The following is a 27,978-nucleotide window of genomic DNA, read 5'->3' as shown; positions in this document are numbered from 1 at the left end:
TTTTCTTTTACGTAACAGATCAACAATATATACTCCTGAACCCAAACTCTTTTAAGTGTAAGTTATTGAAACGAAACTCCTTTATATCTTTGGTGTTCATTTATAACGGTGTAAAATTTTAAAATTAGTACCCACATACAGACCAATGCAGAACTATACAAAAATATTTGAATACTGGGAAATAGAAATAAATATCTTTTTCTTAAAAAAAAACTTCCTTTTTTCCTTCATATTCACATTTTAATTTTATATGCTTACAAATTGAGATTTATTCTTAAAATGTATTTTTTTTTGCAGTGAGTTCATTATCTCACCTATCTACAATGATTTCAGAAGAGATTGGAAAGAGATGAATATATTGAAAGAATCAGACTCTTGTGAAAAATGACATCATCAAAATGGCCTTGTTTTCATTAATATGCCCTTAATAGGAAAGAGAGGATGGGTGAGTTTTCTTCATAAGCAGGTTCACTGTGGACAGAAAGGGCCTGCCTTCCCAGCAAGGAGATCCTGAAATCACAAGCTCCAGCCTCCATCAATGATAACAGGATTACCTGTTATGTAGGCAGACTGCAGTGATAAATAAACACAAAGAGACAGAACAATTAACCAGGTTGTGCTTCTTCAATTTTCTTGACTGAGATAGCTAAACAATTAATCCTCATAGTACCAGGAAACCTCACTTTTAACAAATAGAAATTAGGAAAATCTGAATTAAGTTTCAGGTGATTTAAAACTGCTGTGTGTTCTAGTGATCTGGAGCTAACTGGCCTCTAGCTGGTATTTGAACACATGTCACATTCTAAGAGTGTCTGGTCTCAGAATCAGAAAATTAAGAAATTTTGTGATATAGAGCCATTCCCTGAATTAGGATAAAGTATAGGCTAAAATAGTACATTTTAATTTTGAAACTCATCAATATTCTAACTAGCTGAGTTTTATGCCACTAATAAACCTTTGAACGTAAATCAAGTATGTCAGTAATAAAGTGGTAGTGTCAATTACCAAACAGAATTTTTTTATAAAGATGTACATTTAGTTAATCACTATATATGGGTAATTCCAGGAACTGAAACACACTGTCTTTAAAATTTATATGAGTAACAATTATTATAATGTATTAACCAAAAAAAAATTTCTATACTAGTATCAGACATCCAAATCTGTACAAAGCTAAAGGAGTTTAAAAATTACTGGTTTTGGACATGAAAGCAACCTAAATGTCCATCAACAGATGAATGAATAAAGAAGATGTGGCACATATATACAATGGGATATTACTCAGCAAGAAAAAGGAATGAAATTGAGTTATTTGTAGTGAGATGGATGGACCTAGAGTCTGACATACAAAGTGAAGTAAGTCAGAAAGAGAAAAACAAATACCGTATGCTAACTCATATATATGGAGTCTTAAAAAATGGTATTGATGAACTCAGTGGCAGAGGAAGAATTAAGACGCAGATGTAGAGAACAGACTTGAGGACACGGGGTGGGGGGGAGGAGAAGGTAGAACAAAGTGAAAGAGTAGTATTGATAGATAGCTAGTAGGAAGCAACTACCCAACACAGGGAGATCAACTCAATGACTGCTGATGACCTAGAGGGGAGGGAGGGTGGGAAGGAGCTGCAAGAGGGAGGGGGTATGGGGATATATGTATAAATACAGCTGATTCACTCTGTTGTACAGCAGAAACTGGCACAACAGTCAGTGTAAAGCTATTATACTCCAATAAAGATCAGAAATAAAATAAAATAACAATAACTGTTTTTTTTCCCTATAGAATTTTTCATTTTCCAACGAATTAAAGCTGAAGTGATTCTTGTGGAAGAGGTGTAAAAATGTTTTAACTTGAACCTGGATAATAAAGACTCTAATCTGTGTTCTTAGTTTTAAATTCACCTAAAGCCTGAGACAATGGAAGAGGCGGGAAGGAAAGACATTATAATAGGAGTGCAGAGTGTTTTAAAGTTCAATATATACTGTAGAGCACAGGGAACTCTACTCAATACTCTGTAATTGCCTATATGGGAAAAGAATCTAAAAAAGAGAGGATATATGTACATGTATAACTAATTCACTTTGCCGTACACCTTGAAACTAACCCAACATTATATATCAACTATACCCCAATAAAAATTAAAAACAATAAAGTTCAATATATGAAAACTGATCACATAAGGTAGACAAACTATGGGGTTATTAGTCACTTTACCAAGAAACAACCCCAATTTTCTCCAAGTGTTTTTAAAAGGCAAGCTTTCTGTTTTACATATGGACTCTTCTGGATTTTTCTAAAAGGACAAAGGTCCTTTTGTTGTATATTTCAAGCCAGAACACTCCCAAATATTTGATAACCTAAGCTCTGGCTAAACCAGGGAAATTTAGCTTATCAGCAGACCCCACAAATCAAATGAGCTCTTGTGAAAACACATTCAGAGAAATCAAAAAGGTTAATGTACTCGCTCCTTCATAATCGGTCTAGCAATTTTCTCAGCTATGAACAACTGTTGTTAATAGTTCTGAATAGTAACTGCTCTGTCACTGAAACATCTCAACCTCTGTATTTGTCACATCTACCACCACCTGTTGTGCACCAAGTTACATTCACGAGGAGCTAACTGATCAGTAACATACCTCCCCATTCCTGCCTACACCCCTTTCCTTCTCTCTGGTCGTGTGCTGTTCAAAGACATAAAACAGAGGGGATGTTCTTGTGCTCTGTGCTTTATAAGAAATATTTCTCATAAAAAAGTGTCTGCTTTCACAGCTGTTTGCCATTAAAAAATATACAGTAGTGATTAAGGAAGAAACTGATGACTAAACAGATGCAAAGTGGAAAGAGACAGAATTAGGGATTTCCATACATGATGATAAACAGAGAAGAATTCATAAGGAAAAAAAAAAGAGGTACTAGGACTCGTTTAAACAAGTCACTAGTAAAACTGAGAACATCGGATGCTAACTCTGTGTCTCCTGGACACAAATTTGGTTAACTCTTTCCCCATTTCACCTGAGGCTCTCATAATTTTGGAGGTTCATTGGTTTGATTTACAAATAGAATTTACAAATGGTTTTCCAAATTGTATTCTTGAAAGGAATTATAAAATTGAGCAATTTAATTTTTGTCAGTCCTCTACCACTTCATTTGCTATCAGATTTAGTGACACATAAAGTTGAATGAGGAAGAGTTGGTGGCTCAGATCAAAGTGGCCTTTCTCCGAGCAAATTAAATCAGAACTTATTCCTATCTTGTAAATGCAGCATCTTACCACCTACATGCCATTCCTCCCTCAAATCACATTATTTTGATCAGCAAATTGTGGCCAAATATGATTGAGGATAATGAACCCCCTGGGAAGAACAGTGCTTACTTCATCGGAGGCCAAGTACACGCAGAGCAGGGCTATTTCTTCTGCAGTTGCAAATCTTCCTGTTTTCTGTCTCTTTAGGAAATCGCTCAGCGCCTGTAACCAGAAATCATACCGACATCAGTGATGTGAGCTGAAGTAAGAATTCACCTGCACCATCTTCAGGAGGTCAAAGGCAAGAGGAATCTACAAAGGCACCACTGGCTTGTTGCCTTAATTATCAGGCATGAAACATGATACAGAATATCATTAATATCATTAACTGTGGACCAAACAGGACTATGGTGACTCCCAATCTACACAAACTATTTGTTTTATATTAAAACCTACAGACACTGTGACAGATCAAAAAGATAATATTAAAGAGGGCATTTTTATATTTTTTGAAAATGTGGTAAAATACATATAAAATTTACCATCCTAACCAGTTTTAAGTGTACAGTTCAGTGGTCTTAAGTACATTCACATTATTGTGCAATAAATCTCCAGAATTCTTTTCATCTTGAAAAACTAAAACTCCATATCCATTAAACAGCAACTCCCCATCCTCTCTCCCCTAGGCCCTGGCAACCACCCTTCTACTTTCTGTCCCTATGGATTTGTCTACTCTAGGTAAGGAAGGGGCATTTTTTTTTTTTAAGCTGGAAGATTTAAACACATTTAAAACAGTAGATATACCTCTTCAGGATTTGGTCTGGCTTGTATTCTTTCTTGCAGAGATGGGGTATCAACCGTTCCTAAATCAAAGAAGGGCATTCAGCTTGGTTACTTACTTAGACTGAAAAAGAAATTGATGATTAAACTTTAAACTTCCTTTCCATGTGACACAACAATCAGTGAAATCCTTCTCCATGACTTGGAGTGATAATTTCACCTCTACCTGCCTGCTTTTTATTTAATAGGCTTATAACTTCTTTAATAACATTTTCATGACTTTCAAAAACACAGACTATACTACTTTGTGCCATCAGGCAGTGACTCGGGGTGGAGCACCCAGCATTCCCAGGACATACTTTAGTCACATCATGTCGACAAGATGCTTTCTGGATTTTAAGCACCATTATAGGTGTTATCTCAGCTAATTCTCTCAACGACCCTGAGATGTATTATGGATAAAATCACACAAGCACTTTACCAGTACAAGGACGCGGACTACCTAATGATCTCAGAACCACTCTCTGCTGTCAAGTTCACTCTGGGGATTCTCAGGGACAACTCCACACCTATCATAGTCCTCGATAACTTTGGTGGCTCTAAATTTTCCTCATTATCTTGCCTATTTGCATTGATTTCGAATTCCTATTTTAACTATTGTTTCATATTTCTCATTGAAAAAATATAACTGTTATTTTACTTAAAAACAAGAAAAATAATAATGACACTAAAAAGTTTTAAATCCCACTTAGTTCACATTCCTTACAGAACAAGTTCCCAGACATTTTTGTTAACTTCTGTGATCTGCAAATTCTCTTCAGAGGGCCTTCCTTCTGGCAGTACTTCAGGAGACCACATGATCTTCCTAAGGTCATATGATTTCTAAAGTCGAATGATTTCACAGTCACACCCTCTGCTCCATCCTTAGACCATGCTCCTGGGTATGCCATAGATTTGATGTTTGCTTGGAAACCATTTCTTTCTGTGTTTTTCTTTGGTAATTTTTATCGGGGTATAGTTGATTCACAGTGTTGTGTTAGTTTCAGGTGTACAGCATCTGTTATACATATACATATATCCAGACTTTTTTAGATTCTATTCCCATATAGGCTGTTACAGAATACTGAGCAGAGTTCCCTGTGCTACACAACGGGTCCTTATTAGTGATCTTCTTTATATATAGTAGTGTGTACATGTCAATCCCAATCTTCCAATTTATCTCCCCCACCCTGGAAACCATTTCTCAATTTTATTATCATTTGCCATTTCTCTGGAGAGGCTGGGAATCTTCAAAATCTGCAAATCTCGGCTCCTTTTTGTTTCATAGCCCTTTCCTTAGCTTGTCTCTCTGCTCTCACATGTTACTGTAAGCAGGTGGCACTTTCAACAGGCTGGGTGGAAGTTGCCCTGACTACATCACCTGGTTCATCAGATACATTTTCTACCCTCCACAGTTACAGCAGGCAATAGTGTTGATGAAATTTCTTAAACCACAAAACAAAAATCTCTTTGTATCCAGTTTCCGATGATATTTTCCTCCCTTGCCTCATCAACAGCCTCCTTAAAGTCCACAATTCTACCAACAGTGTGTTCAAGGCACCTTGAGCTTTTACTTAATGCCCTCCTCAAAATCCCTAAATCCTAAACAGCTTCCTTCCACGGAGGCAAATGTGCACCATATCTTACATGTGGCCGGTATCAATGACTATTACATAGGCAAGCCTATGCCTCGCACTTCATTCCACCGTCACCTGACTCTGCTGTGTCCCTGGCACAGACTCACACACCATGCCATTGTCCACACCAGTCTGGTGTTGAGGTGTTGTGACTATACCATCAGCACCATTCCAGACACACTCGTTCCTTGTCACATTTTCTTCTGTGACCGGCTCAGTGAGTCACAGCTAGTTCCTTGTTCCACAGAGTGTGAAAATATATTTTCCAATCTTCTGAAAAGTCCAGCTTTAAAACAACCACATTTTCCAAATCATTTTGCCATTTATTCCATTGGGTAAATGGCACGAAGAATAGCTAGACTCAAGTATCACCAATGTGTATGTTAAAACCCACGGAAACTCTCTCTCCTGTAACCTCCTCTTTCTTAGTGTTACCTATGTTTACCTTTCTAGTCCAAGAAAAATTAAGCAGAACACCTCAATCATGGAAATTCTGTCCTTGAAGGTTATTAGTAGTTTCCCCCTTTCATCTAATAAGTCTGTGGTTTTCGACCCGAGGGGAAACCATGATGGATTACATCAGAATCTCCAGTGGCGCTTTCCAAACCACACACAGGGTCCCCCATTAACTCCTTCCCCAAATTCTGCCATGCCCCTCAGGTTTCGAAAGGTGCCACAGGTAATTGTGAAATGCTTCTCCTCCCCAGCCCCTCAGCACCAGTTGTGTACTACTAAGAGAAATCTTGATTCTGGATATGCAATACTGAATTTCTTTTCAGAGAGGAAGCTGATAATTCTTCTTAGGCAGACCTCATTTTACTACACTTTGCCTTACTGCCCTTCACAGATATTACATTGAAGGTTTGTGCAATGCTTCTTCGAGCAAGCCTACTGGCACCATTTTCCCAACAGCATTTGCTCACTTTGTGTCTCTATGTCACATCTGGTAATTGTTGCAATATTTCAAACTTTTTCAATATTATTACATTTGTTATAGGGATCTCTGATCAGTGATGTGTGACGTTACTATTGCAAAAGGATTATGACTCCCTGAAGGCTCAGATGATGGTTAGCATTCTTTAGCAATAAAATAATTTTGAATAAGGTATGTACTTTTTTTTTAGACACAATGTTATCGCATGCTTAATAGACTATGGTATGATGTAAACATGAATGTCCTTTCTACTAATAATAAGTTCTACTTTTCTCCTTTCCTTTATATGAGGGGCCAGCATATTTTTCGGTCAAAAGCCGGACAGGAAATATTTTTAGCTTTGAAAACCTTTTGGTCTGTTATAACTACTCAACTCTGACAGCAGCAGGAAAGCAGACTTAACCAATATAAAAGCAAACTAGGTGTGGAGGTACTCCATAAAAACTGTGTTTACAAAACAGGTGGTGGGCCAGGTCTGGCCTACAGGCCATAGTTTGCTGACTCCCTCTTCATAGCATAAAGGAAGGTGTGACTCTCCCCTTTTTGTTTATGGGCCACCCCAGGTGATGGGCATGAATCAGTGGCTCCCTGTGTCTGGGAGGCTCCTCTTTCTGCCCGCTGCCCTGTGAGCATGGTCTACTTTTCAACTTTCCTCTGACAAAGTCATCCTGGGCCTGCTTCCAAAACACCAAGCCCTGGCCAGTTATGTCTCTTAATCACAGGGTCTGGAATTGTCCCCATCCACACAAGTAACATTTAAATCTTTCGCATCTGTTAAATGAAAATGGTGTCATTTGTGCTAAAGCCCATGATAACAAACCTATATTTAATGCCTAACTTAATTGCAGTTTCAACCTTTACCACAAATGTAATCTTAATCAGCCAGTCTGGAATTTTCTGGTCAGCACGAATGAGGTCATTGGGCCCCTGTGGGCCCTCTCTAACCCCCCAGAGAAAGAAGAGGCAACCTGTAGGAGAAAACCCATGCCATCCCCTCCACCTAAAAAAAGAAGTCCCAGCCCAGAATAACCTTTTCTTTTCTTTTGCCAATGACCTCCTTGCCCCACGCTCCTTTCTAAAAAACCTTCCATTTTTGTACACGACTCCTTGGAGCATCCTTCGAGTTGCCAGATGGGATGCCACTTGATTCATGAATTGTTGAATAAAGCCAATTAAATCTTCACATTTACTTGGTTGAATTTTGTTTTTTTTTTTAAACACATCTGTGGGTTCTTCCTAATGACTTAGGATCTCTTTCCCAACTTACTGTTGGACTGTTATCTTCATAAGCCTAGACTCTTTTTCTTTTGAGCTTTTCCCAATGACAATACAACATGCAAGGAAAATAAGCTTACACAGATACTTTTCACAGTGGCAGCCGGGATGTCAGAAAGGACAAGTTCACAGTCCCAAGTGCCCAACTCACCTGGACACACACAGTTGCACCGGATGCCCTGCTGGATGAAGTCTGCAGCCACGGACTTTGTGAGGCCAATCACGGCTGCCTTCGTTGTGCTGTACACACACCTGTTCACGACTCCTAAGAATGAAGGGAAGGTTCAACCATTGAAGGAATAAAAAGCACAGACTCCTTTAGGAAGCAGGAGACCACTGTCATGCTTCCTTACACTCTACTCTTTTTAAAAATTGACATCAGGTTTTCTCCCTTAATAGGGCTAGTTTCTGAATCTGGGAAAATAATATCAATATTGACACAATTCAGTTGAGACTTTGGTGTTGAGATGCTACACTTCAGTGACAGCAGAGGCCTTAGTTTGTTGTCACCAGTTGGTAGAACCCTCAGGCGGATTCCAGAAGAAAATTCTCAGGTGGATTCCAAAAGAAAATTAGGGCAAATCAAAGCAAAACAAAACACAACCCAAACAAACTCAGAGGCTTAGGCATTTCTTTGCATTCCTCCCCTGTGCGGAGCTGACTGCCCGTATCCTTGCTAAGAGAAGGAATGTTATATCTCAGCAGTAGCTACTTAACTTTAAAAATCAAAAATCTATCTGCAGACTGTGACATCATCCCTCATCTCCATTTCTGCACTGCAGTCTGGCCCTTCAACTTGACTTCTCATTTAGGGCTGGATCAAATATCTTTGTGAAGCACTCCCCAATTCACTGTAACAGGCAGAGTTACCTCCCCGCTATCATGACAGTACTTTGTACAAAGCTCTGTTACAATCCTATCACACTGCAGAAGACCTGCGTTCGCCTGACTCTCTCCCCCTCTTAGACTGTGAATTCTTTGGGGTCAGGGGCACCTAGTGGGTGTTTAACATATCTTTTTTGATTCATTAAGTGGATGAATGTTTCCTTCTCCCAGTTTGAGCTTCACTTCCATTATCCAAATGAAGGAATAAAAGGGAGGGCAAAGCAAACAAACTTTAACTTTATGACTGGGTCACATCTAAGGCAAAAGGACTGGTACTTAAGGCACTTAATATCAAATTTAAAAAAGCAGTTTTGAAGTTATGTGTGGGTTTTACGATCTCTGCTATGCTTGTTCCCCAAACACTTAGCTCCTGAAGGTGTGTGAGTACGTGTGTCATGATTCCCAGAGGAAGACCACCTACCTTTGATGCTCGATGCCACAGAGGACATGTTGATAATGTTGCCAGATTTCTGAGCAAGCATCTGCCAAAACAAAACAAAAACAAAAAAAAGATGGTATTCTGCAGGCTACAAATACTACCTCTTTATAAGATGTGCATTTACTTATGGTTTGCAGAACCATCTTATCAGCTATTAACATTAAGCCCTGTTAAGCAGTCTTTTTTTTTTTTAAAGATTTTATTTTCTTTTTTCTTTTTTTTGGCATGCCACACAGCTTGCGGAATCTTAGTTCCTTGACCAGGAATTGAACCCTGGCCCTTGGCAGTGAAAGCACGGAGTCCCCCAACTGCTGGACCGCCAGGGAATTCCCTGTTAAGTAGTCTTAATGGTCTCATCCAATCATTTCTGGGAATTGATGGCTTGTGTACACATTGGCAGGAACATTTCCCAGGGGTTTACTGCCTTCCTGTGGCACAAGAGCATCCGCAAGACCAAGAAGGGACTCTGAGCTAAATGAAAGGCTAATGAACGTTAATGTTACTACATGTTTCTGATGGAAAACTCTTACTCCATTCATCACATATTCGTCGAATACCTACTGTGGTCAGGTACAGTGCTAGGTCCAGGAGATTCAAAGATAAACGACTCAGTCCCTGCCTGCCCACAGAGCTGCCAGTGTGATCGGAGTGGCTGATATAGCCTGCATCCAGCAACCGGAGAGACCGTCACAGAGAAGGGGGGTGGGGTGGAAAGAAGGGACCAGGCTGCAGGGCACTCAGAGGAGGGCTGATTTTTTGAAAGCTAGAGTGCTAGAAAAACGAAAGGGTATTTTGAGGAAAATGAACCACCCATATAAAGGCTCTATCACGGAAGTGAGAAGAAGGGATGGGTCTGGCTAGAACACAGAATGTGGGAGGAATAAGGCTGCAGAGGCCCACGGGGCTAAATTTAGGAATGTGGGCTTTACCCTGAGTGCAGTGCGGTGTTTTATGCAGATAATGGGGGGTTTAATGCAGAAGGGGAATGGCGTGTTCAGATTTGAAGGTTACAAAGATTACTCTGGCATCTTGTAGAGGAGATCACTGGAAGCTGATGCAGGGATTTAGGAAAGGGGTGATGAAAGCAGAGAGCAGAAACGTCTGTGGGTAACAGAGGTGGAGACAGCTGAGGCGTCGACACATGGGCACGACTTGGTACATGGTTGCCTGCAGGGAGGGCTGCTCCCCATCTAGGGCAGTGTTTCCTAAGAATACGTCCTTCAGCATCCCCCATGGAAAGTGCAAAGGTCGTAAGAGGAGGGTCTGTGGCTGTTTTGTCCTCCTAGACAGGGTACACAGCAGCCAGTCAATACATTTCGATGAATCAAAATCTCTTGAAGTGCTTGGTTAAAGTGCAGGTTGCTGAGCTCTGCCCCAGACCTAAAAGAATATATCACTGAAAAATGCTGCTATGAATTAAAAAATGTCTTCAGATGAACTTATACTTAATTAAAAGACGTATGTATGTTTTCAAGATGACATATGTATACTCAAGGGCATGGGTACCCACCCATAAATGTTTGGTGGGGAGGAAGCAAGAGTTGGAGAGAATTCCTGCCTCCTGGGCACTGACTTATTGATGTCAGAGGCTGCGGGGATGACCACAAAGAACAAGGAGGAGGTGGTAAAGAGTTAAAATAAGTGCTGGGGGCATGGAGAGCAAAGGAAGGGAAACCAGGATATGCTCTGTCATGACAATCAGGTTAAGAAAGTGTTTCTAAGAGGGCGGAGTCTCAGTAGACAGTGTAAAGGGTCTAAGACAAAAAATCACTCCTGCTGGGGTGAGTTTCTCCAGCAGCTTTCAGACAAAGAAGTGTAGGAATGGAGAAGGTAAATGATTAGATGATCCAGGGATGAGTTTGCCTCATAGTATTATAGGATATATTTCCCTATAGTATTCTCACTTTCTGTTTTGATACTTAGCTACAAATTGTACCGAAGAGCAGAAAAGCTAAAACAACCCTAAGGTATTATGTTGAATGGACTGAAAGGATACACGGAGAGGCTGAGGTGACCCGATGAAGTACAGAAGACGGCAGGGGAAAGAAAATACTTAACCCAACTTGTTTGTCTGTCTAGTAAAAGGATCATAATGAAAAGGGGTCCTCATAAAAAAAGACCAGGAAAATTAGTGAAGTATAACAGTGTTGAAAACTAAGCCTTAAAGTTATTCTATCTTATCCAATTTAGCAAATAACATAACCCATTTTAATTGATTTCTTTTCCCAGTTTCATTTGAGGTATAATTGATATATACAATTCATTTTTAATACATAGGAAATACATGCAGCCCAATTTAATATATAAAGATGGGCTATGAGATACGTTCAGTCTCTGATCTACTGAAACGCAATACATTCCTCAGGCAGAACTTGAGAATATAGTCACCTGGAAGATGCTAGTGCTGCCCCAACTCTTGACTATCCATTTAACCCAGGTCTACCTGCTGATTCTAAAGCCCATTGTCCTTGCCTTCTTCCGTCTTGCCTTCTCAACACCACTCAGCACCTGCTGTCATGGTGTGAACGCTCTTCCTGCCTGCGTACGCGACAGCCCTCTCTGGCTGGTACAACAAGAAAGTGAAGTGCCTGGACGTACTGATGCTGTCTAGGGTCGATCTCCTGGGAGCTCAGGCCGATGCTACCAAGAGCTCGGAAGGGTCCCTCTAGCTGTATCTAGTTAGTCCTACTGTGATGCAGCTCATCTGCCCGCATTGACCAGAGCTTAGCTCCTAAACTTGGCAGACCTTGGCTTCTAGGGTTTTCAGTGACTCCATGCCTAACCTCCACCTGGACTGACCACCTACATTCGTTTCTTCATCCAGCAAATGTTAGCTAAGCACCTCTATGCGTGAGAGACTCTTCTAAGATACAGCAAAGGAGGAGAACCCCCAAATATCCAAGACCTCCCCAAAATCCTTGCTGTAAGGGATCTTGTCTTCTGGTGGACCTTGGATTCTGTGTTGACCTCTTTCTGCAGTCTTTTAAAATTTGTTCTCTGCCTTCTGACTGCAATTCGGTCTTGGAATGGTTTTCTGTACACTTATCCATGAACAAAAATTTCCTACAAGTGTTCCTATGTTTTGACCATTTGACCTTTCAAATCTGCCTAGACTTTAAATCCTGGCTTCCCCTGGAACGTTCTACCTGGCATATGTGCGTCATGGTTAATGAACATAATTAGGGCTGGAAAAGAATGTGTAATCTATTACCCTCGTTTTAAATAGAAGAAATAGACGCTGAAAGAGCACAGGTGCCGTCTCCCAGGTCCCGTGGCAACTTAGGGGCAGAGCTCAGGCTGTTCCTAAGGTCTCCTGTTGCCAGATTCCAAAATCCCAGGTGAGGTGGGTTAGGGTCACTTTAAACTGGCGGCACCAACTCCTTCTGACTTCCTATCCCAGTCATTAATAACCCAGGATTTCTTACATTATTATTAAGATGCTTTAAATCACAGGCAAACTCACTCACTGGCAAGTTAATGTTTGATATTTTAAAAGCTAACACTTAAGTTTAAATTTCAGCTCCACTGTATCTCACACCTACATCCTTCCCTGATATTTGTCAAGCCTTTGGTTTTGCAAATGAATTTCACATATGTGCAAGTCATTCATTCGACCTAAGCTTTCCTCTTTTACCACAGCCTCTGCTTTTCCTCCTATCTTATGCTAAGGATTAGTCTTCAAAAAATACATTCAAGCTCCAAATAACAGATTCTCATGAACTCCAAACAGGCCAAAAAAGGCAATTTACATTTTAAAAAAATCTGCTAGTTCAACATTCCATGAGCCAACCCAAAGATTCCTTCTAGGGGCTAAACAAGTAGATTAAAAAAAATTCCTTAGTTACTAAGTCAATGTCTCGAATTTTCCTTTTAGCATTCATCTGTATTCTTCTTGACGTTAGGCTGAATGTCCAGAGCAAAGTATCAGCCCTGCCTTGCCATCAGAAAACATTTCTCCTGCCCTGGGCTAGGCGGCATTCAGTATGTCAGTCATCTAATCCAGCTGGGATGGAACAGAAGCACAGCTCTTCTGCATTTCACGAGGGTTCAACTTACAACCTTGAACTGAGCTGGTTCTGTACAAAGTCAGCCTTGTTCATTGTCTGAGCCTGTGTTGTCTGTTACTACGGGCTTATAAGCTCATTTGAAGTCATATTATACCCCCCTCCCCCAGAGCACTTAGTGTGCTGCTTTCAATCAAAGGGCTCTTAATGCTTGTTTGTAAAATAAATTAAAAGCAGTGATGAGTTGTGTGAAGGCTGGAGAATTCAAGGGTAGCAGACTCAGGAGGAATACTGTCTCCTTAGCACACACTGTCTCTCACCTCTCTGGTACCTCTGTGGCTCAGCTAAAAGCAGGAGTGCAAGGAAAATACTCTGGGTACAGAAGGGCAATGGGGTACATCCATCCTGACAGTGTGTGCCTAGACACTGACATTCAAGAAGGGGCCCAACTTCAAGGGTTCAAATCCTGCCTCTAAACCACGTGCGAGTTATATGACCTTAGGCAGATGATCTAACCTCTCAATTTCATCCCTCTGCACAATGGCTGTGATAGTACTGACCTCATTGGACTGCTTTGGTCCCACATGCCTCCTTGCCGTTCCAATCCCTGGAACCCTCCTCCCAGACACCTGAATGGTCAGCTCCCTCGCTTCATTGGGACCCCTATGCAAATTTCACCTTATCAATGAGGTCCTCCTGCTGGACCTCACTGATAGCCTACCTTCTTTTTCCTTTTTCTTTTTTTCCGGCCATGCTGTGCGTCTTGTGAGATCTTACTTCCCTGACCAGGGACTGAACCTGGGCCTCCGCTGTGAAAGTGCTGAGTCCTAACCACTGGACTGCCAGGGAATTCCCTAAAACCTAGCTTTTTTTTAAAATTCATTGTGTTTATAACCACCCCACACATTAGAGTTTGATTACACATTATCCTATCTCACCCCTCAAAACTGGACCTCCCTTATAGAAAGGATTCTGATTAGTTCTCTGATGTGCCTTCTGCACCTGGGAAGCAGCCTGGCACAGGGTGCTTAATATTTCTGGAGTGAATGAAGTGGAAAGTTAAGTGAGTTAATTTCTATTAAATGCCTCGATATAAATGTTCAATACAGGTTAGTCATTATGGTAGCTATTATCACTCTTCAAGGTAGGGATCCTCTCTGATGCCCAGTGTGGAGACCAGCTTATCCACTGGTGCTTATCCTAGTGGCGGTGGTCACCTTACTTTAGGAAGAAAAGCCTTGATCATCAGGAACATGCTGCGGACATTGAGATTCATCGAGAAGTCCCAGTCTTTCTCTTCACAGTCCAGGATGGTTCCGTGATGGACGAAACTGGAAGAGGGATTGAACAATGGGGGGAAAAATGATCATTTACAAAAACGTCTATTCAGTTTCCTTATTCTTTCTATTGTCATTTATTGGCTTAGGCCATTGTCCCTTCCCTTACCAAGGTTAACAACTCAAACACAGTATCACTTGGTACATTAGGTGAGGAAGTATCCCAACAACGTAAGCTAAAAACATTTATTTGAAAACAAAATCATTCTTTTAAAAGAAGGCAGGAGTTAGGAACCACCAAACAGAAGAAACTCTATACCAACTGCAGAGGAAACATCTACAGCCATTAAAAACAAACAAATGCGAACAAGACGCTTGCCTTAACTCCTGTTTCAAGAGCAAGAGTGCCCTCGGGTGGCACAGATTTGACATTCTCAAGGGAAATCAAAACTGCAAGGAAAACAAGTGTCTCAACATCCCAGGGTAGCAAAGTAATACCCCTACTGTACAGTTCTAACACACTGAGTAAACAACGCAGAGCAAAACAAAACCTTTAAAATAACCTTCGCTCTTTGAAGTTACACTTCCTCAAAGGAGCTTTCTAAACACTGGAGTCTTAATTGATTTCACTGTCCCCTGGACCAAAATTATGAAATTAATTATATAGTTCAACTGATAGGAAGAACCACATGCTCTATTTCTGTATCCCTACATTGCTGAAAATTTAACAGATGCTCAAAAACTAATTTTACTAGTTGTTTTTTTCATGGTTCTGGGTATTGGGTTGGCCAAAAAGTTTGTTTGGGTTTTTTCATAACATCTTACAGAAAAATCTGAATGAACTTCTTGGCCAACCCAATATATTCTCATATGAGGAATGAGTGGGTTCTTTATAAACTAGATCATCATAAATTGTGGCTTTGATTTAATTTTCATACATTTAACATATGATAAACTCTGGATAGACTGAGGTCTTTTTTTTTTTTTTAAACTCTGAATCATGATTGGGAAGAATCACAAAACTATATTATTAGAAGGCTCTAGGAGTTTTCTATGAGGGTGAGTCAAAAATTATCTGCACTCTGGCTGTAGAATTTATTTCAATTAACTTTTAGAAAAGACAAATACATCACTTTTCAACATAATCTCCTTGCTTTTCAATACACTTTGTCCATCTGTCAACAAGCTTTCGTATTCCCTCATTAAAAAATGTTTTAGACTGAGCTGTGAGCCATGAATGCACCACTGTCTTCACTTCTTCATCAGAAGCAAATCTTTGTCCTTGTAGGGCTGCTTGCAGGGAGCAAATAGGTGAGAGTCTGATGGAACAAGATCAGGACTATAGGGAGGATGGTTTGACACCTCAAAATGAAGTTTTTGCGGGGTGATGACAGTGTGGGCAGAAGTGTGTGAAAGTGTACAGCCTCAGACCACACAAAAAAAATCACTGCACGCTGCTCTTCTTTCGTGCAAATCACAAGCAGGGCATCCATTTTTGCTCGCACTGCAGTAACAAATGAACTGACATAACACGTTCACACCTGCACAGCAGTGACTGAGGAGACAGTAGCCTTGAACGGAAAGTGCTGATAAGACAGTGCAGGCAACAGAAGTTTTAATATAACCGGAATGCAGATAATTTCTGACTCACCTCTGCACCAATGCAGCAGCGTAAGTGCAACACTATGTAAGAAAAGTGGGACATCAGAGGTATCTACTGAGTTCCTATTTCCTCACATCTAGTGTCACGCCTGAGAAGGGACAGTGGGTACCAGCATTCGCTGTAGTTACACGTAGCTGCTCCAGTTCTAGATTTTCAGTCGTTCGTGCATGGTTCACAAGTTTGGTACCACCCTAATAAGTTCAATTAAGCCATTCTCTTTGTGCTGTGTATAAAGGTACAAGACGAACCTTCTTTTGCTGGGATTGCCTGTCCCAATAAGAAACACTGAGCTTGGGAGGTATAAAGGACTTGCTAGAATATGCCAAAAAATTGGCAACATCTCCATTTCAATAAACTGAGTCCTTGGCTTCTGGTATTTATACTTCATTTTAAAGGCACTTTAGTGGAAAACAGTTTTCCTTCTTATTTTATAAGTCCAACAAGTCCATTGGCATAAGCCTGTTACCAGCCCTGATAAGAGCAAAATGTGTCAGTACTGGTTGTCTAGAGTGACCTTAACTGCCTTCAGACCCCAAGCCCATGTCACTGTCTACGGCCGTCTTACTTGCTGATCTTACTTGTAATAAACATTCTTTCCAAAATCTAGCCACATTCCCCAAGGAATATATTATGGTTCACAATGAATGATTTTGCCTTATGATCAAAATTCTTTCAGTGAAATTTACAGAAAGCTTGCTGTAAGGAGCATGAAATTAAAAAGTTATGAATTACCCAGCAACATTAAAGAGAACATCAAGTCTCTCAATGTCATTGGCGAACTGATCAATTTGTTTCTTTTTTGTGACATCAAGGACCCGAGTCTGAATACCTGAAAGATAAAACAAAGGACACTGTTTGCCTAAAGATGGTTAGCTGTGAAGATTTAGCACTTTCAAAGTGTGAAAATGGCAATATCTGTCCAGTTAGGTTTTGTAGGATTGCTCACCACTTGTAGGGTCTTCACAATCTTTTTTTTTTTTTTTTTTGTCTTCATTGCTGTGTGTGGGCTTTTCTCTAGTTGTGGTGACTAGAGGGCTACTCTTCGTTGTGGTGAACAGGCTTCTCAGGGTGGTAGCTTCTCTTGTTGCAGAGCACAGGCTCTAGGTGTGTGGGCTTCTGTAGTTGTAGCACACGGGTTCAGTAGTTGTGGCATGCAGGCTCTAGGTGCACAGACTCCGTAGTTGTGCTACACAGGCTTAGCTGCTTTGCGGCATGTGGGACCCTCCCGGACCAGGGCTCGAACCCGTGTCCCCTGCGTTGGCAGGCGGATTCTTAACCACTGTGCCACCAGGAAAGTCCCAGGTCTTCATAATCTTAAGACTCTCAGTAAAAATCTTGAAGTCTTCCCCATTTTGAACTCCCAGTAACACTTCTCTTTCTCCCTCCCTTTCTCTCTATTCTCTAAATCGAATGATAGAGGTCTTTTCTGAGGGAAGACTTCACAGTGAAGTATGAATGGTCCACAGAAGAGGCTTCTCAGTCAACCGGCAGTCATAGCTGAGAGCTGACTCCTTTTAGCCCATCTTTCCCCCAGAGGTTGAGTCAGTGCTACAGCAGAGCTGAATTCTGTCTGTGTGAAGGGGAAGGGCTGGGGTGGAGGATAAGGGATTGTTTCTACTTGCACACTTTACCTTTATGTTAATTCTATTTATTTATTTGTTTTAGAAATGACTCTGTTGGCCAAGGGTATCATCACTTACTTCTGGACAAAATTACAGGAGAAGAAATGAGAGGCCAGAAGAAGGGATGAAATACTTGAAAGCCAGACATGAGAGCTCGGCATGGGGTCTGAGAGGTACACACTGCACTAGGGACTGAAAACCCCTGAATGTTCTCTGATGAAAGCAGCAGTAGCTATTTTTATGCTTAAAAACAATATATAGTGTTTATTATTCTCTTTTGGATATAGAAAGCAAAGGTTATAAACAAAGAAAGAGAAGACTGAAATTGAGTTTCAGAAACACATCTTTTCTTTTGTGCTTTTCTATTCCAACAGTTTGACTTATAGGAATTATAATTCAGTATAAGTCTAATGAAGTTAACTGGGTCAGTGAGTTGATTTGTGTTTGATCATGGAACCTGTTCTATTTTGCTGGACTAGTGGACTTCCAAACGAGTTCTCTGTGCCAATTTCTTTCAGAGTAACGCAAATTGAAGTCCTCTGATGTTAGAGTTAGGTTCAGTGGGGTGCAGTAAGGGGTAAAATACACCCAAATAATCTGGGTAATCTCTTAGGGTTTCTGGTCGTGATATGTAATGTTAGGACTGAGCTGTTTCTAATATGGTAGCCACTAGTCATATGTGGCTACTGAGCATTTGAAGTGCAGCTAGCCTGAACTGAAACATGCTGGTAAGTATAAAATACACATGGCTTTCAAAGATTTAGGAAAAAATGGCAGATATTCCATTAATTTTTATAGTGAGTACATTAAAATTACAATATTTTAGATATATTGAGTTAAATAAACTATATTCTTAACTTTCATCTGTTTCTTTTAACATTCTCTTTGTTGCCGTTGAAAGAAATTCTCTTTGGCTGTATAATAAATAATATTTATTTATTTATTTGACATACAATAAACTACATATATTTAAAGCATACAATTTGATATTTTTTTTCTTATTTGTATCTCTCAATATTTTAAATGTAAAGTTGAAAAGTAAACTTCATTAGATAATTTAAAATCATGCATGTGGCTCGCATCATGTTTCTCTTGGACAGCACTGCCCTCGGAGGAGGGGGGCACAGAAGCAAACAGTTGCCATCAAAAGTTAACATACCGACTGTTAAATGTTCACATATGATTTTGTAATTAGCTACCGCATCCTTCGGACATGTTGGATAAATTAAAATTTTTAAGTACCCATCGTAAATACTTTGTTTCTACATTTAAGTGTACAGATTTTTGTCTTTAGGTTCACAGAATACAAATCTGATATCAGAGAATCAGGATCTGAAAAAAAGGCCAGTGGAGCTGAACAGTTAAGGAATTTTCTCTCAACACGTAAGTACTAATGCTTTATAAGCCCTGGTAGGCTCTGAATCCCAAGTTCAAGCTGCAGACTTGCTTACCTGGGTACTTTTCCAGCTCCTGAAGTCTGGCCTCATTGATATCTGTGGCTATGACTCTGGCACCTTCTCTTGCAAAAGCCTGGTAGACACAATGCACAAATACGTCCTTTGTTTACTTGGTTAAACTGCTCTCGTGGACTGAAAGTCATTTAGCCTTTCCCTCTTATTTTCACTGCTGTTTTCTCTATAAAATAGGTGGAATTTCAAACTATCTCGTCTCACCTCATCCTTCCCATTGTTGCTATTTGTATCATTAGTTAGAACAAGATGACATACACTGTGCTTGTCAGCTGACTTTGTCCCTTTAAGTCATACCAAATAAAACGTTTCTTAAAAAACTGGGATTCTGTTATTAAACACCTCTCAAAATACTACTATTCTTTGATTTGATAGCCTGCCTTCTACTTCTGAGCAGGTGAGTAAACTCCAAATAATAAGAGAAAATGGGTTATTTCAATACTTTTCCTCCTAATAAAAGTACATTATTAGCTCAGGTGGGGGGGTTTCACGTGTGAGAAGTTGATATAAATTAGAAGGCAAAGGTAACTTGATAGTCTCATAACTCTGGAGTCCTATACCTGGACTGACATAATTTCAAAAAGCTACGCACTTCAGTAGGGCCCCTGCAGTAAATTTATTACGGTGCAGAGAAACTGAGGCAGAGAGAGAAGTTTCTCAGGTCAAAGGTTATCAGTGATGTCACATAATAAACATGTGAGGTATTCATTCCTTCATCTGCCTGGAGTCAGGAGTAGCCGCTTTTCTTTTTGTAACTTAAGATAACAGAAGCACAAAAACAAACAAAGAGCAGAATTAAATAACCATGAAATCTGTCCACATAATACCTCAAAAGTTAGTAAGCAAACAACAGAAGACAATAACTTACTAAGGCAGCTGCCCGGCCGATTCCCTGAGCAGCAGCTGTCAGGACGATGACCTTCCCATCAAGTCGACCCATAATGGAACCTGCGGGTTAATCTAAACACATGTATTTAATGGCTGACACTGTAGCACATGGTCTTGTGCAGTAACATCACTCCTTTAAGAACCTGACGACAGCACCTCTGCACAGATATTCCCACCACCTGAGAATATTCCCATCATTCTCCAAGAACGCTTACTCTAAATACCTACCTTTGCATATGAAAAACATTCAGCAAAAACCACTGAAATGAGAACTGGTGACAGACAGATATTGGACTTTAACCCATCTTCAGGTTTTTCTAGTACCTGGAAAAGTCAGCCTCTGATGCAGATACAGCAGGATCCCCTCACTACCTCCCCATCCTCCCCACTGTCCCTTCCTGCACACACTGCTATGGTGTTGGATGGGTCCTTACTACTTGGGGCTGCTTCTTGCTTCCTCTGCTGTAAACTTTTCTTAGGGTCTGCACTATTAATCATCTGTGTTTTTTCCATGTCCCTGGGAAAATTTCATAGTTGGCGTCAGAAAGTCATTGAAAAAAAAAGAGCTGGAAAATCAGAGCATGTCCAATACCCCCATTTTACAGATGAGGGAACTGATGTAACCTGCTCAAGGTCTTAGAACTAGTCAACGGCACAGCCTGAGTCAAACTTAGGGTTCCTGACTCTTTTGCTATGTGAATATTCCACGACGCTGTCGATCCTCTTTTAAAGTTTAAGCATTCAGCAGTAACACTTAACAGACACAATAAGTAATTTTTAAAAGGGAGGAATAAGAAATTCTGACATAGGGGAAATATGATGGTGCGGTAGATATTTGGCCAGTGCTTGGATTGTAGGTCGCAGAGTGACAGAAATGGCTAGTGATGAAGTTGACGGAAGAGAAGAGTCAAATTATGATCAAATGAGGCTGTGTGCAAGGAAGCAAGTCCCTTCTCTTACTCTGTTCTTGGTGTGTGCCTCTGACCGCACACCAAGGCACAAAATGGCTGCTTTGTCCCGACACATCATATCTGCATTCCAGACAAAAAGAAGGAGCAAAGAGAGGGCCTCACCTTTCTATTCAACAAGGAAGCCCTCCTTAGAAATTCCAGCCTACATATTATTGGTCAGCTCTAGCAGCAGAGGCTAAGAATTTGAGTTTTGTTTTCCAGTCTCTATAAAGTGAAAAGGGTTGGGGAAGAAGGGAGCGAGTTGGGTGGGTATTGAGCAAATTTAAGAAGCACATGAACAAAATAATCGCCACAATCAGGCTTCTCAATTACCTGCCTGATAAAGAGTACAGGTAGCTAGCTAATCTTGCCTGGAAGGCTCACATGACCCAGTCATTTCTTTTTGAACTCATCTCTGTTCTCTTCAGCCAGACTTGGCTTTTTGCTGAACCCAATGTGCGCTCTCTTTCACGCGTCCACCCTTTGCCCAAGCTCTCCTTTCTGAGGGCTAGTCAGTCCTGTGCGCAGCGGGCTCTGAAGGATTTATGGAAAGAGCCTGACATGATCAGATATGTATTCTAGAAAGCTCACCGTGCAGAACAGACCTGGGGAGGGAGTGAGCAGGTGCGAGCAGGGGGTTTCCTTCGGAGGCGGCTGCAGTGGTGCACAGACGGAGAAGCAGCAAGGATGGAGAGCAGGGGGTGCAGGGAGCAAGCATTTAAGAGATGACATAGGGCTGGTCACCGGCGCACTGACTTCAAAGACATGGCGTGGTTTGCCCAGTGTTTCACGCCTATGAATTCAAATCCAGGCCTCCCGATTGCGGGTCCGAAAGAAGACCTTGCGGTTGTAAGTCCCCACGCGGCGCCAGGGGCCTGCGGCTCTGCGGGACAGGTGCCCGGTCACTGACCACGAGGCCGGCGCTGCGCTCTGAAACCCATCGCTGAGTTTGTGTCGAGGCCACTTCCCCCTGGCCATTCCCAGCCGGTGCCTGAGTGCGGCACGAATGCCAAGGCAGACCCATTTCTGGGACACATCGCGCTCCTCCCGCCGGCGTCGAGGACCCTCCGGTGCAGGGCGGTGCAGGATGCGCCCCCCTGCCCACGCCTCGCTCCCTCCCCTGGGGCAGGCTTCCGTCTTGGTCTATCGGGGTCTCCCACCCTTACCTAGTTCCCTCCTCATTTTCTCTTCACACCAGCCTTTCCCCTAATAAAACCCCTGCGTGTTTACCTCTCTCTTGGAGTCAGCTTCTCGGAGGGCCAGATGAACAGCGTGTTGTTACAAGAACGGACTCCAGAGGGACTAGCTTACCGCTTCGGGGACGTTCTCTGATTGACAGAGAAGCTGGGCTTTTGCAATGCGTGACCTACTCCGATGCAATGAGTTTTCAGGATTTGTTTGTTTGTTCTTCCGCCTTCTTCCGTGAGGGATACATTTTCACTTAAGACATGGTAAGAGGTAAGATATAGTCAATATAATCTTTTAGAAAGTTAGAGACCCCGATAATTTTTACCCTCCCCCAATCCTGAGCATAATGCATTAAAAAGCTGCTGTTTTACACTATTGTTATTAGTGATTTTTGGCTCTTGGCGCTGTGAAGGCACATGCCAAAGGCTTCCCTAGGAAGTTTTGACACCCAGAGAAGCACTTACTAAACAACTAATGAAGCACAGGGCAGCCGTTTGGCTCACTCTGAAAATCAACCCGGGGGTGTCCTCCTTGTCTTTCTGGGACGAGATTTTGGAGCCAAAGCCTTACTACTAGATAAGACTGCACTATCATACTAGAATGGATTTACTTGGAAAAATGAGTGCAAACATGGCCTGAAATGGTGAAATGAGGCAACTTTCAGTAAATTCAGCGTGAAAACCACACAAGATCGATTTGTTTCTCTAAATATCGGAATCGAAGTGTTAACGTTTGATTAGCAGAGACACAAACAGCGCATTTTCAGGAACTGTATCTTCATGAGCCAGAAGAAAAAAAATGTCCACTTAAAAGAAACTGTAAAATCCTCTTTGGCTATTTTGAAAAACTTCCCAGAGTTTCAAACTTGTTAAAAACCCACCCTTATCCTGCTCTAACTGCTAAAATTAGTCCTGAAAAGTAATGTGCAGCGCAAAGTAACACATAAGAATTAAACCTCTCCTTTTCCTAGTCCAAAGTTAACGTAAAATATATTGGGAAATCTTACTTTAGAGCAGCGAGTTGATGGCGTCCTGCAGATCACTGCGCGAGCAACAAACTTAAGACCTTTGTGCAGAAGCAAGTTAGGTGCCTAAAAATGCATGCTGGGACTTGTAGTTCAGGTTCCTCGAGTTTTTAGAAAATTAGTCGCATATTCACATTTATATGTGTATGTGCTGCCATCTAGTGGAGGTCAGGTAGAACTGTTAACTCCAAGTACGTATTGATAGAAGGTGAGAAGTGGAAAAGTATCTTACTTAGAATGTGGAAATAATTTCCTTCACTACTTTAACCTCTATGAGTCCTTCTCTCTCGTTTGCACCTACTAGGTGCTGCTCTGGGGGCACTCATGATTGAGCCAGAAGTTGCATGTGGAAGTTTATAACAAAATAGAAGGAACCCAGGTCATTGAAGATATACTGGAGATTTCCTTCTTGGCCCATCAACCTAGGTTGTTTTGAGGGAGGGAAATAAAAATTCTTTCGTGCTTTTAGGGTATGGTTATGGTTATTTTGTCACATGCAGTCTAACACATACATATGTAGTGGCAGAATGCAGGCATCCTGAGTACACTCAGGGGGCTGGGTCAGGGGAATTTTGAAGTACATGTTGGGTAAGAGCAAAAAATCAAGTTTGGCTGAAGAGAACAGAAATAAATATCAGATCAAAAAGGATGGACTAGATTATGTGAGCCTTCGCTATGAGGATTAGTAACTCATACTTTACCAGGTGTGTAATTGAGCCTAGGTAGTGACTGAGTGACTGTAGTGACTGTGTGGGCTATGTGAAAATTAAGTAGTCTCACTCAGCACCAACTCACTTTACTTTATAAAGGCCAGAAAACAACTCTCAAATTCCTAGCCTTCTTTGCTGCTAGAGCTGGCCAATGGAATGTAGGCTGACATCTCTGAGGGCTTCCTCTTTAGATAGAAAGTTGAGACGTCTCTGAAAGGCTTTTGACTCTTGCTCCCTCCCTTCTTTTCACAGCTGGAATGCAGCTGTGATGCCTAGGGTCATGGCACCCACGTTGTGACTTGGTGTAAGGTCAGAAGCATACATTAGAGACAGCAGGGTGAGAAGGGATCTGGTTCCTTGAAGACAGCCTCAAGAAAATAGCCCTAGATTAACTCCTCTGGACTTATGTGAGAAAAATAAATTCCTTTAGATCACTTTTTTTTTTTTTTGTTCTTGGAACTAAGTGTATTTATAATAGTCACAGTGTCTCAGAACAAAGTGTGCAGTCAGAAGGATGAAGGTGAGTCCCACATCTTTCCCCCACTAGCTAAGTCACTTAACTCTACAAAGCTCAGTTTTGTCATCTGTAAAATAATCATAGCACCCACCTCAGGGATGTTGTGAGGAAGGACTCGACATGTAAAACCATCAGTACAATTTTACATTTGTACTTAATACATGTTAACGATTATTACAAATTCAATTACAATGGATAGCAAATGTTGCCCTTTAAAAACTCAAAAAAAAAAAAAAAAACCAACCCCTGACCTAGTTTCTGCATGTCTTTGATAACTGAACCCCATTGCCCCACTGTAGCTTCTAATGTTGGGTCTGATGATCTGTAACCACATCCAGCTGTGCTCCTTGCTTTAATAACAATCCCTTTCCTTTGACTTTTGAGGATTTTGGAAGACACATTTTATGAACAGGAGGGTTCTCTACTCAAGGCCAACTCTTGTTTCTTGATGCAGCTTTCTTCAGCCTCCCTTCATCTGCTGATCTTCAACAATAATGCTTCTTCAGTGACAGCCTGTCACATGGTATTGCAAATATTTGCTTAACCGTCTGTATTGTCAGTGAACTACATTTCTTCAAGGCTAGGGGCTGTATCTTTTTCACCCCTACATTGTGATCAGTTCATATTAAAAGTATATGAGTTATTTGTTTTCCACATACGAGTTTCACAAAGGCAGCGCCTTCTGGTGCCTACACCAATGATGAACACATAGTAGACGGTCATTTAATATTTGCTGAGTATGAATGGTAGGCTCTCAGTTTCCTGAATATAATTCTGCCAGGCTCAAGAACATGTTTCCTATGAACAATAAATATATTTTGTCTTCTCTGGTCTTAATTTTACTTTTCAGACCATTTCAGCATGGTCTGACCATATGACTGCTTTTTAACATTCTCGCAAGTTTCCATTGTGGATTTTCATTACCATCCCTTCACCATCACTCATCATGATATTGAAACTCGGATCATGAGAGTTAAGCAACATTCTGAGAGAGATGTCAGTGAGATGCAAGAATAGAAGCGCCAGCTCTCCTTCCCCGACAGACACTGACTTAACAATATATGGACCAAAATACTTTTGTGAGAACTTCAGAAGCCAGTTAAGAAGGTGCAGTACCCTAGGTGAGGGCAAGGCTGGGAACAGCCACACTGAAGCCGGTGAGAAGAGCCGTTTCCCTTTAGCTGCTGCTACCCCTCGCCCAGGCTAGCACAGCTTAGCCCCTGGCTCAGTCTCCCCATCATGGGGAGTGGGGGGAAAGAGGAGAGTGGAAGATTCATCCAAAGTTCCAGCTTTTGGGGGGCTGTCCGATGACTAGTTACTCTCCTCTGAATTGGAGGGCTGATGGAACAGGCATGGTTTGGCAACAGAGAGCCTACAGTGCCTGACAGAGGTTGGTGTAGCTCTGCACAATCAGGACAAGGTGTCCAATTCGCAGCTTCATTCTCGAGAGGGAGGACGAAGAGTAGAGTGTGTGTCTGGTGTTCCTGCTTTACGGATGGCTGCACAAGTGACTGGCTTGTGTTTCGTCTGATTTGGGGTGCTAATGGGGTACTGATGTACCTTGGATGCCCGGGGCCAATGAGAAAAAAGGACAGCGGGGTGGCTTCCTGCCACAGCAACAAAGAGCCCGGAGTACTGCAGACAGACACCAGAAGGAGAAAGATTATGAACTCCTGAAAAAGAAATTGGCAACCCTCTCTAGTTGGCAAATCACACACACAAGCCCAGAGAAGCTCCATTCCCACCAAAAGGTTTCAGAGGCCCCCCAGAACCTATAAACGAGCAGATGAAGGTGTTCCCCTGTAAGAAGCTAGAAGTGGCTGTTTTTTCAAATGCATAAAACCCAGCAAAAAGTCAGAAGGCACACACACATGGCCCATTCAAAGGAACAAAATAAATCTCTAGAAACCAACTCCACAGAAATGGCGATCTAAGAATTACCTATCAAAGAAGTAAAATAGTTTTAAACAAGCCCAGTGATCTACAAGAGGATGCAGACAATTAAATGAAACCAGGAAAATGATGCACGAACAAAATGAAAATATTAACAAATAAATAGAAACTATAAAAAAGAACCAAACAAATTCTGGCACTGAAGAATAGAATAACCAAATTGAAGAATCCACGAGAGGGGTTCCACAGCAGACTTGATCAAGCATTAGAATCAACAAAGTGGAAGACAGGTCATTTGAAATTATCCAGTCAGAGAAGCAAGAAGAAAAAAGTACAGAGAGCCTAAGGTACTTATGGGACATTAGCAAGCAGACCAGAAGAAGACAGACGGGGACAAAGAGTTGATCTGAAGAAATTGACAATGGCCCAAAAGTTCCCAAATCTGAAGAAGGAAGTGGACACCCAAATTCACAGAGTTAAGCAACATTCCACTAGACTGGAAAACTGATGACTCATTATAGCTTTCATGGCCTTTAAAAGTAGTTTTATTATTCAGGTGAACTTACCTACTAGATATCGTAAAGGACCAAAACTGCAGAGCTGTTATACTGCCTTGCTTGGGTAAAGTTGCAAAGGAGAAACAGGCCCAGGGGAGAGGATGATAGGAGGGGTTACTTTCCCCTTAGCCTTAGTGAATTCCTATGACAGTATGTTAAGGGAAAATATCCTTTAGAATGATGGCTATGATGCAATTCATAATCTCTTCCTCTGAGTAAATATTCTTACCAAAGAGCCAAGAATGCCTTGAAATCACCTATTCAGTTCTAACCATTGTGCATCTTGCTGTTTTATGTGGTTTTTCCAAGTGATTTGATATAAAATATCAAATACTCTCTAAAACTGTAGTTCATAACCTCTTGTAGGGTCAGAGACCTCTCTAGGAGTATGATAAAACCAAGTATGGACCTTAGTATCCTAGAAAAATGAATGCACACACAAAAGTTAACATTAAATTTCAGAGGTTTTACAGCCTACACGAAGTCCACCTTAGATGCCTTATGTATTCGTGGAGACCCCAGGTTTAGAAAAGTTTAATAGAAACTCTAGCTGTTGTTTCCTCATGTCTAAAGTGAAAGGGTAGAATACCTCTACATGGTTCTTCCAGCTGGGACTGAATGTGCAATTGAATACAAAGTCTAATAACAAACCAACCAATTTAGAGGGCTTGTACAGGGAGTGGGGTGGATGGTAGAACACTGCAGAGTGAGAAACGTTTGTAGCTTATTACAGCAAAAGATTAAAACGAGAAAGTGAAGAGGTCGTATCACTTCCTTTTCCTTAACAACCTAAATGTGGAATGCATGTGTATATTTTTATAGCAAAATTCTGAAAGTCAACAAACAAGACAGGAGAGCCAAATACACCCTGAGTATCCCACCTAGAAGCCATCAGTTAATATTACACATTGCTGTCATTTGGAACTAAGTAAACATTTATTGAATGTTCAAGGTAATAAAAAAAGAGTCTAATTCTGTTAATTAA

The 27,978-nt window shown here is 41.1% G+C and overlaps 1 protein-coding gene across 6 annotated transcripts; it reads right to left on the bottom strand.

Annotated features, from left to right (window-relative positions):
- Nucleotides 1–249: 249 nt before the first annotated feature.
- BDH2 (3-hydroxybutyrate dehydrogenase 2) lies at nt 250–23,377 on the bottom strand. Of its 6 annotated transcripts, none has more exons than XM_057705732.1 (11): nt 23,299–23,377; nt 22,335–22,544; nt 20,135–20,226; nt 19,249–19,354; nt 16,908–17,004; nt 14,458–14,566; nt 9,214–9,274; nt 8,059–8,172; nt 4,047–4,105; nt 3,372–3,464; nt 250–570 (listed from the first exon to the last, which is right to left on the bottom strand). In XM_057705732.1, the coding sequence occupies exons 3-11, from the start codon at nt 20,204–20,206 to the stop codon at nt 517–519; spliced, it is 765 nt and encodes a 254-aa protein (XP_057561715.1). In that variant the 5' UTR covers nt 20,207–20,226; nt 22,335–22,544; nt 23,299–23,377; the 3' UTR covers nt 250–516. The 6 variants fall into 6 exon arrangements, with proteins under 6 accessions (XP_057561715.1, XP_057561718.1, XP_057561716.1 ...); XM_057705735.1 differs by having other exon boundaries at nt 19,249–19,327; XM_057705733.1 differs by having other exon boundaries at nt 22,416–22,544.
- Nucleotides 23,378–27,978: the final 4,601 nt, after the last annotated feature.

The sequence above is a fragment of the Hippopotamus amphibius genome, chromosome 13, assembly GCF_030028045.1.
Source record: "Hippopotamus amphibius kiboko isolate mHipAmp2 chromosome 13, mHipAmp2.hap2, whole genome shotgun sequence".
Taxonomy (NCBI): domain Eukaryota; kingdom Metazoa; phylum Chordata; class Mammalia; order Artiodactyla; family Hippopotamidae; genus Hippopotamus; species Hippopotamus amphibius.
The sequence above is the reverse complement of the archived record's forward strand: the minus strand, read 5'-3'. Positions and strand labels throughout refer to the sequence as shown.